The sequence below is a fragment of the Neomonachus schauinslandi genome, chromosome 8 (genome assembly GCF_002201575.2).
Source record: "Neomonachus schauinslandi chromosome 8, ASM220157v2, whole genome shotgun sequence".
NCBI classification, from domain to species: Eukaryota; Metazoa; Chordata; class Mammalia; order Carnivora; family Phocidae; genus Neomonachus; species Neomonachus schauinslandi.
In genome coordinates, this window is record NC_058410.1 from 39,567,313 (window position 1) to 39,577,759 (window position 10,447).

At 38.8% G+C, this 10,447-nt stretch overlaps 1 protein-coding gene across 1 annotated transcript in view; it reads left to right on the forward strand.

Moving 5' to 3' along the window:
• Positions 1-2,599: 2,599 nt before the first annotated feature.
• TRDN (triadin) overlaps positions 2,600-10,447 on the forward strand; it is a 394,231-nt gene continuing 386,383 nt past the window's right edge. Inside the window, 1 exon segment of the mRNA XM_044917545.1 lies at positions 2,600-2,750. Coding sequence (XP_044773480.1) covers positions 2,600-2,750 — 151 coding nt within the window.

Genomic DNA, 10,447 nt, shown 5'->3' on the forward strand with positions numbered 1-10,447 from the left:
ACACACACACACACACACACACACACACACACACACACACACACACACACTCTCTCTCTCTCTCTCTCTCTCTCTCTCTCTCTGTGCGGGAGAAGTTAGAGGTCAAGAAATACTACTGCCACCTAGTGGTCAGGAAAGCGTTATGCTACTACCAACCTCACAGCTGCCACTGGCCCACATTTATTTCGTTAGCGTAGACAGAGAGGCTGCTCTAACACATAGAACGTCTGCTGCATCCTGTTTATCAGCCCGCTCCACTAAATAATGAAGAATGGCTCCCACCTTTTCTACATTCCAAACTCCAATGGGCGCACCTCAATGGTAGAAACTAATCTTATCCAGAAAACTAGCTGCAAGGGTATCTGGGAAATGTAGTTTTTAGCCATACAGCCCCTGTGATACAGGGGTGGGGGCATAAAATGGAGTAGCAAATTCCATTGAGTGCCAGATGACAATACCTCACACTAACTGATAGCACTTTTGTGGTCTCAGAGGTTTATCTTACAACTTCAGCGTCCTGAGTACGCACCTGACATGATTCATTCTTTCTGCCTTTTTTCAGCCTTTTTCTATCATGTCTTTATAGTAATTTCCCCTAATTTAAGAAGTGGCAGCTAGCTACTTATAATTTTTTAAAATTAATGATAATAGATTAATATTTTCACTGCTGGTGAAATATTTGCATTATTACTGAAACCTTCTGGAATCATTAACTTAACGTTAACAATGACTCTATTGGGAATTCTAGGTCCCTTGGCCAGCCAACATAGGAAATATATTCTTTAAGTAAGATTTTGTAAGCCTCTCATCTTAGGCTTCACGTAAAACCTGCCCTCTTTGCCTCTGTCCCCAGAGGTGACTCCAGTGCATTATATTATGAAATAAATCAATCTCTTACTTTGTGATAAGGAAATTATGAGCTGTGTTTTTCTATCCCTAAAATAATAATGCACAAAATAAAAGGAATTTATTCTTCTGATATTTCTAGAAGACTAGAGAGGATTACTGTTGGTAGTAATGACAATGACACTATCCATTTCAAAAGTGACAAAAAAGTTTAAAAATACTTTGGAGTAAATCTTTAAAAACATTTTGTGTTGGCCCTTCCATGGTTTAGTTAGTAGGAACAATCTCAGAATTGCATCCCTTCAAAACCCCAAACTGATAATTGAGCAAATGGCTTAGAATTCCATTTTTAGAACTTGCTATTTATATGCTAAGATTGAACTCTAACATGGATTAAAATTCTTTGAAAATATCCCCAACATTGTATATCTCATGATAATTATGTTCTTGATTTTCTTATTGTTTGTTCTCTTGTCTATCCTTTTATCTTCCTCTCTTTTTTGCTTGCCTCGCTTGTTCACTGTAAAGATTTAATATACTTGTTATTTTTTCTTCAGCTGGTATTTTATTGTTTAAAGGAAATTTTTCATTGCTCAAATAGTGTTTTTTTTTTTCAGCAAATTAAACACTGCTACCAAGCTGATATTTTTGATAAGTATAGAGCTTTTACTGTGATTGTACAGAACACCATGGTAGGAACATTATTCAGAGCAAAGTAGTCAAGATATTGTGACAGGACAAAAGAAGAGACCACAGAAAGAATATAATGTTTTTCCCCCCTCTGGGGAATGAAAATTTGGTGTTAGTAATGGTACTGATTTTTCACTGAGATATATGATTCACTATTTCTTAATGAATTCTTCTTGCTAATTAATATCAGACAGTGCAAACCACAGAGGATATAAACTAAAAAAAGTTTTAACCAGCCACTGAAGACAAGTAAAAGAGTCCTAGATTTGTACAGAAAGGGGAAGATGACTACTTGTTTGCTTTACTAAATATCCCAAATGTGAGTAATATCTAGATGCAAATTTCAACTACGTGCACCCATTATGAACTAATTGAAAACCGTGCTACTTACTAAACTACAAGTAATACATGAAAGTGACTGAGAAAATGCATTTTTTATAATTTCCCCTGGAAAAAAACCCAAATGCCATCATTTCAATAATAATATGTTTAAATGCTCAAGGACATTTTAATGTTTTGTTAAGCAGTAAGGGCTAAGTTATTTGTGTAAGATGTGAACCACCGTGGCATTTTTATAGCCTGCTTATAAAAGAGGAGCATGAGAGCATAGGGCTCAACTCCAATATCTTAAAGGCAACCCCGTCTTATTCACGCCCATGCCAAGTGCTGTGCATGACACAGATTGGCCCTCAATTATTGCGTTCAATGAAAAACAGATGCTACAACAATATTAAGTAAGTTGTTCATTATAAAATATTATAGTTTATCAATGGGAAAGATTTGGATAAAGATTCAATATTCATTTAGTCCTACTTTGTGCCAAGAACTGTATGAATCTTTTACATGTGTTATTTTATTTACTTCTTTCAACAATCTGAGTATGCATCGGGAGGAGGGAACAGATACAGTTCATTAGTGAGTGATTTTATAGCATTAAGATTCAAATTTAAAAGAGAAAGAAACATATCACAGAAGCAATACTTGTTATGGCAACAGAAATTGTTGTCTCGTCTAGCAAGAAGAAATGGATTCTGGCTGAGGAGTTGCTGCGCCTTTAGGAGGCATGGCCAGGGCAAGTACGTACTGTGGGTACCACTGTGGTAGTGACAGTGGCCGCTACTACAGCACTGGGGACTCTTTGTTGCCAGGAGCCAGCAGGCAAGAAAAGGAGTCACCTTATCAGCATAGGGAATTGATGCTGATCCCAGGAGGAGGTAGGGCTGCTCTTACAAGTGGAGTCAGTGAAGAATAAATGTGGAACCAAGGTGATATCCTTGGATAGGCCTTGGTGCTCTGTTGACCCACTGGAACGGTGGATGGACGTGTGCCGCAACCCTAGCCTGGGGGTTAATGGTCAAGAACTCCCCGCCCTCAGAAATGAAGATTTGACTCATACCACCATGGAACACCATGACCTGCCAAGGTGATAGCTAAGAGATGAGGGGAATTTGAAACAAATAGTGGAGGAGGGAAAGGATGAGGAACAATGGTGGACCTGAGATCAACTGCAGAGACTATGACTATCCATAGTTCTGTTTATAAACCTCCCTATTCAAAATTCAAATTATTGAAGTTATTAAAAAATTTCCCTCAGGAAGAGAGGCCTACGGGAACCATGGAGGAGGTTTCCCTTGTGTCTTTGTGGAGTGGAGCAAACGGTGTTCTGTGGTGGCCATGAAGATGCTCCTCTCAGGGCTGGGGCTGCTGGGAGCAGAGCTCCGTGACGTCTCCAGGTGCTGTGTTCTGATTCCCATGGCCACATTTTAATGGAAGTCACACTTCCCAAAGGCTGCTCTTGCCAATGACTATGGCAGGGATTCAAAGGCAGGCCTGTTCTTGGGAGAAGCAGGATGTTTCTGGCAGCAACTTTGGCTGAACTTTCCTCTGACCTTCAGTCAGTGATGTCTCCAAACACCTTGCTTTTCTCCTTCCTCTGTCCTTTACTCAGGGTCAGATTTGAATCATGATCTGGTGGCTCTCCTAGCCTCCCTTGGATCCTGCCCTCCTAGTTTGCTTCTCACAGAGCCTGGACTAACACACATACTTACTGAGTGAAACCCATCCACTTTTTCACTGAACGGCTTCTGCTTAAGTTGGATAATGAGCTGACAGCACAACATTCTTATCGTATAAGGCTGACAAGCCTCTTATCTCCCAGAAATTAATCAAATTTTCAGGCCTTTGAAAGAGACCTTTCTAGTTTTTGCTGCTCTTGCAGATAATTATCTTAAATTTTTGCTCATTTCTTTGTTCAGTTCAGTGTGATATTGGGAGGCAGAAGTAGGTAACAGCATTTAGCGAGGAAAAAAGAAGTACTAGTATGTTGGAATTGAATATAAGTCTTTTAAATCTTTAACATTAGTTCTAGAAATAAGTTAAACTTTGTTCAGTTTTAATCGTCTCTCTTCCTGTCTTACCATAGTTATTTTCACATACGTTTCTCATATCTTTTATTTCTACTACCAAATATATTTATTAATCTTAGCACTGTTCCTCTCTCAGCTGGATTCTTCTCATCCTTTTAAATACTTTCACTTTATATATATATATATATATATACACACACTTTTATATATATATATATATATATATATATACACACACATATATATATCAGTCCTTCATTTAACCGATATATATAGAAATCAACTCTATACCGGGCATGGAATGGGGATGAAACAATGAATGTAATGTGGATTTATCCTCAGGAAACTAACATGGTACTAAATCCCAAACATTCTGGAGCTTTTTCATAGCTAGGAGGGACTTAAGGAGAGTAATTCTGCCCATTTCTCAACATGGCTCCTATTTTTGCCTTTATCTCTGCTGTGAATTACCCAAGTCATGTGACCATTTAGGGAAGGACACAGGACCACATACAAAGTATAGAAATTTAACAATTTTGTGTATTGTCAGATGAAAACTGAAGGACAATTTATGTAACGCTACTCAGAGGTTGCTATGGTAAGCATATTTTCCCAATCACAACTTTTTTTTTGTAATCATAGAAAACCACTTATTGTGAGCACTTATTAACCAATTGAACTGAATTCTTTTAAGGATAGAGTGTGATTTTGAGTTTTATCCAATTGGAACTTATCATGAAGCATGATTGGCTGTTTTAATGCCTTATATACAATAAAAAAATATATGTTAATTAGGTAAATTCTGTTCAAATATGCTTATGAGATACTAAGTTTAGAAGACCTGGCATTCAAATTTGACAAAAAACATGCTCTCAGGGGCAAGGTCTAAGGAAGAAAAAAAGAGAAGAAAGAAAGAACAACAGTAACATCTGTCCATGAATGTTCCCATGAACTTCGGTCTTTGTTTTTTGGTTGACTTTTGTTGGCTTTAAACCCAGATTTCATTTTAGAATCTGATTTTCACATTCATCTTACAGATACAATAACTCTTTTTGTCAATCTGGTATCTGACTTCAAACTATGTGTTATATTTTATTGAGTTATATCTTATAGTTCTCCTTAGATCCAAATCTTGACTTGGCTATTTTTCCCCCAAAATTTTATTATTAAAAGTTTAAACATGTAGTAACATTCTGCCATTGAGATTCTACAGTTAATATTTTATTACACTGGACTTACCACATACATGCCCCTATATATCCAATAATTCATCTTATTTTGGGATCCCTTTCAAAGTTAGCTGTAGACATGACACTTTAGCATGCATATCATTACCTAGAGTTTAATAATTCTTTATTGTTCTATTTAATTCTTTAGAAGTAAATTTTATATACAAAAAATTGCTCATATCGTTAAGTGTTCCATTCCAGGAAAATTTCTACAAATGCTATGACCTGCGTAACCTAAAACCTTATAGACATATTTCTTTCTTTGTTAAACTTCTAGTAGCTGACAGCTCAGAGCTCACAGACACATTGACATACGACTGAATTTAGCTGGGACAAGAAAAACCTTATTGGGAGATAAACTTGGTTTAAAATCAAGGTTACTTTATGATATCTTGATGGCTTAAGTCTAATGATATATTACTATGTAATATTGTCACTTGCCCTTCAACATGGCAGTCAACCCCTCTTACCCTGGACTATGAGCTCAACACTGAAAGAAAAAAGGCTCACTCATCTTTAATTCCTAAAGAGTTGATGAATAGTTTGTACTTTATTTTATTTATTTTATTTTATTTTTTAAAGATTTTATTTATTTATTTGAGAGAGAGAGAATGAGAGAGAGCAAGCACATGAGGGGGGGGGAGGGTCAGAGGGAGAAGCAGACTCCCTGCCGAGCAGGGAGCCCGATGCGGGACTCGATCCCGGGACTCCAGAATCATGACCTGAGCCGAAGGCAGTTGCTTAACCAACTGAGCCACCCAGGCGCCCCTGTACTTTAAAGAATAAACAAAAGTTACATATTAATCTACACAAGAAATCTGCCCAAAGTGACAATGTATACAAGTATCTTTTGTTTTCGGAATAGATTTAGTTCCTGAGGTCAGATAGCAAGAGTTTGGGCCACAATTTATAAAAATTTTAAAAGTACCTATGACCCAGCAATTGCACTACTGGGTATTTACCCCAAAGATATAAATGTAGTGATCCAAAGGGCTACATGCACCCCAATGTTTATAACAGCAATGTCCACAGTAGTCAAACTATGGAAAGAGCCAAGATGTCCATCAACAGATGAATGGACAAAGAAGATGTGGTATATATATACACAATGGAATATTATGCAGCCACAAAAAAAAAAAAACAAAAAAACCAAAAAACGCAATCTTGCCATTTACAACGATGTGGATGGAACTGGAGGGTATTATGCTGAGCGAAATAAGTCAATCAGAGAAGGACATGTATTGGATGATCTCACTGATACGAGGAATTCTTAATCTCAGGAAACAAACTGAGGGTTGCTGGAGTGGTGGGGTGTGGGAGGGATGGGGTGGCTGGGTGATAGACATTGGGGAGGGTATGTGCTATGGTGAGTGCTGTGAATTGTGTAAGACTGTTGAATCACAGACCTGTACCTCTGAAACAAATAATACGTTATATGTTAAAAAAAAAAAAAAGATAGTAGGAAGGGAAAAAATGAAGGGGGGAAATTGGAGGGGGAGATGAACCATGAGAGACTATGGACTCTGAGAAACAAACTGAGGGTTCTAGAGAGGAGGGGGTGGGGGGATGGGTTAGCCTGGGGATGGGTATTAAAGAGGGCACATACTGAATGGAGCACTGGGTGTTATATGCAAACAATGAATCATGGAACACTACATCAAAAACTAATGATGTAATGTATGGTGATTAACATAACATAATAAAAAAAAAAAGTTAGGGGTGCCTGGGTGGCTCAGTTATTAAGCGTCTGCCTTCGGCTCGGGTCATGATCCCAGGGTCCTGGGATTGAGCCCCGCTTCGGGCTTCCTGCTCAGCCAGGAGTCTGCTTCTCCCTCTCCTGCTCCCGCTGCTTGTGTTCCCTCTCTAGCTGTCTCTCTCTCTGTATCAAATAAGTAAAATCTTTTAAAAAAATATGTTAAAAAAAAAAAACTAATGATGTAATGTATGGTGATTAACATAACATAATAAAATTAAATTAAAAAAATTTTAAAGTAGGCATTTTCCTTTATTCCTGTATACATATTCTACCTGTCCAAATACTTCATTTGGGAGAGAAGGTTATTTTTTTTTATTTTTTATTTTTTTAAAGATTTTATTTATTTTTTGACAGAGAGAGAGACAGCGAGAGAGGGAACACAAGCAGGGGGAGTGGGAGACGGAGAAGCAGGCTTCCCACAGAGCAGGGAGCCCGACGTGGGACGCTATCCCAGGACCCTGGGATCATGACCTGAGCTGAAGGCAGACGCTTAACGACTGAGCCACCCAGGTGCCCCGGGAGAGGAGGTTATTTTGAACTCTAATGTATATCAGAGAGTCAAAGGCTCATCCAGGTGAGGGTATATGCAAAATACTGGCCTAAAATTGTTTGGCACCATAATCACTACTTGTTGTTAGGGAATAACTCTTCAGGATAAAAATGTAATTCCAAATTATTGTGGACTGCATTTATTTGAGAGAAAAGCATCAAATAATGGTAGAAAGAACCAGCATTTTGGTATGTTTGGGAGTTTCCATGAGAGCTGCTTCTTTCATCCCCACAAAGGCTTTTCCTGGCATGTCCTCAACAGAGATATCGCTAGGGGTGACAAACACCCTCTGAGACTCGTTTCTGGGTTTTATTAACTGCTGAGAGCACATGAACTCACATACTCTATTTCATGTTTTCAGATTTACCAATGTTGTGAATATTCAGCTCCTAAAGTGCTCTGCCTCTTCAACTACCTCATCTCACAATTATGCGGTTTTGCACCTGCCTCGTTGTATTGTGCTGCGTCCTCAGAGGACCTGTCACTGGCTACACCACTGCCAATAACTACCTTAAGCCTCGTGCAAGGGTTAAGAAATATAAAACAAGGTCACACCCAGAGAATGAAACACGGGTGAAAACAGATCTGGGCACTCTACAAATTCATAATAAGAACCAACCAGAATTTTCTAAAAAAGAGACAAATCAGGCTGTCAAGTCTTAAATTGTCCAAGTCTAATGTAGGCCAAGTTAATAAAACTAGTAAGGTTGGGGACCTGGGTTATCAGCAGGCCTATGGAAACAGACTCCCACAAAGCCTTTTTGCTGCCTGATTCTGATATCCTAAATTCTGCTTAGTCGTTTGTCATTACTTGTCTGTTATGGGTCTTTCTTTCCACCTGCTATGACATCTGACACTTATATGATCACTAATCCATCATTTACCTTTCTGGACCCCCATCCTCTTGCAGATTCTAGCTCCTAAGAGCAGCATGACCTATTGTTCTGATTGACTTTACATGCTCTGGTATTCTAGGTAACTTCTCTCTATGATGCTCTTTTAGTCTTAGTATTTTTAATAGTTATCAACCAAGAGCATTTTTCTTCAGTGCTATCAAGTAGCCAGATTGAAGTGAACCATAATAGATTCCTTTATCCATTCATTCATTCATTCATTCAAATATTTATTGGCCATTTATCATATGTCATGCTTTGAACTCATTAGGTGCATAGACATAAAGGGGGCAGGGATCAATCTCCTTCACCTGGATAGGAGTGGAAAATGATAGAGGAGGCCTACAGATAAGACATAGAAACTCCATCTTTAAGGATGAGAAGTTTCCTACGCTGGTAGTTATGGATAAAGTACAAAAGTGCAGTGCAGGCAGATAAAGCAGCGAGTACGAAGACATATGGTATGAAACAGCAGAACAGATTAGAAGAGCTCAGAATGGCTGGTTCAAAGCTAATGTGTAACACTGGTGGGAAGCAAGGTTGGAAAATTAAAAATAATACCAAATATTTATGTTGTAATTTGTTCTATGAATGTTACATATTTTAACCCTCTACAACTACTCTATGAGGGAAGTATACTGTCTTTAACATCGTTCCTATTTTATAGATGTAGGAATGCAGGCAGAGAAAAGCTAAGTAAATTGATCACGTTGTTCAGCTAATCAACTGTAGAGCCAGGATTCAAACGCAGGCAGTCTCGGGGGTAGAGCTCAGTGGTAGAGCATTTGACTGCAAATGCAGGCAGTCTGCATTTTTCCCCCTGATTTTATTTTCAAATTCAGTTTTTTTTATTAGGTAAAATGTGCATATTGTAAAATTCACACTTTCTATGTGACAGTCTAGGAATTTTGACAAGTGCATTTGCTCTTCACCCATATGGTGGCATATGTCAGAAGTTCTTTCCTTTCTACTGTCGAATAGCTTCCATTACATGAGATCCATAATTAGTTTATCTATTCATCAGTTGGTGGATATTTTTGTTGTTGTTTTGCTTTTTGATGATTATGAATAAAATTATGTTAAAGTCCCCGTCTGATAGTTGCAACATCCGGGTCATCTCTGACTTTTGTTCTTTTGATGACTGTATCTCTTGACAATGGCTACATTTTTTCCCTTGCTTCTTTGGGTATCCCATAATTATTTATTGCATGCTGGGCATCATGTGCAAAACAGTAGAAACTCAAGTAAATAACATTTATACCTGGAGGCAAGCACTCTTATGCTTTCAGGCCATTCGTGTGTGTTGCTGACACAATCTAGTCAGGAGTTGAACCAAATCTGAATTTTGTGTTGGCTTTGCTAATCGCCAGTGTACCACAGGCTCCAGTTACCTCTGGAATTGTCTTGTGTTGAGGATGGGGGTTAGAGTACCCCAGGATTTTTCCTCCTCTCAGTATTTCTGCTCCACCCGCAGTTTTCAGCTCTCCCTGAATGCCTGTGTCACAAAGGGAGCTCTCGCTCTGTCTCTTTCTCCATACTTTTCCCCTAACTCAAAGGCAGACACTATAGCTTGTTCCTTGGAACTTTTTAGGCTTCTGGTTGGGGCAAAGAGATTCTCTGTTGTTCAGGCCCAGTCTCAATCTTAAGCAGATCCTGTGTGCCTGAGCCTCAGGGGAGGGAGTTTTTCAGGATTTATACCCCTTCTCCCTGTGGCAGCCCACTCTCTCTTGTTTCTTTGGCAGAATTTATATGGGGGGAGTGTATGCTGCCCCTTTCCTAGTGGTATTAGGATGGGATGTTGGGTCTTTTTCTGCTTCTCTTCCTGGGGTAAAGGGTTTTTCCTTCTATCTTTCCCGCAACATCAATATACCTTCACCTGAAGATGGCAGGGCTTGCTGGCCCTCCCCCCAGTGGCTTTAGGTTTTTGCTCCATATGTGAGGAAGATCAGGGCTGGGGTGAGGGATTGCATACTTTCCCTCAGTGGTGGTAAATTTTCTCCTCCATATCTGCCTATTGTGGGCTCTCTCTGGTCTCCCATATTATTCCCCAATCTTTCTTTCTTTCTTTCTTTCTTTCTTTCTTTCTTTCTTTCTTTCTTTCTTTCTTTCTTTCTTTC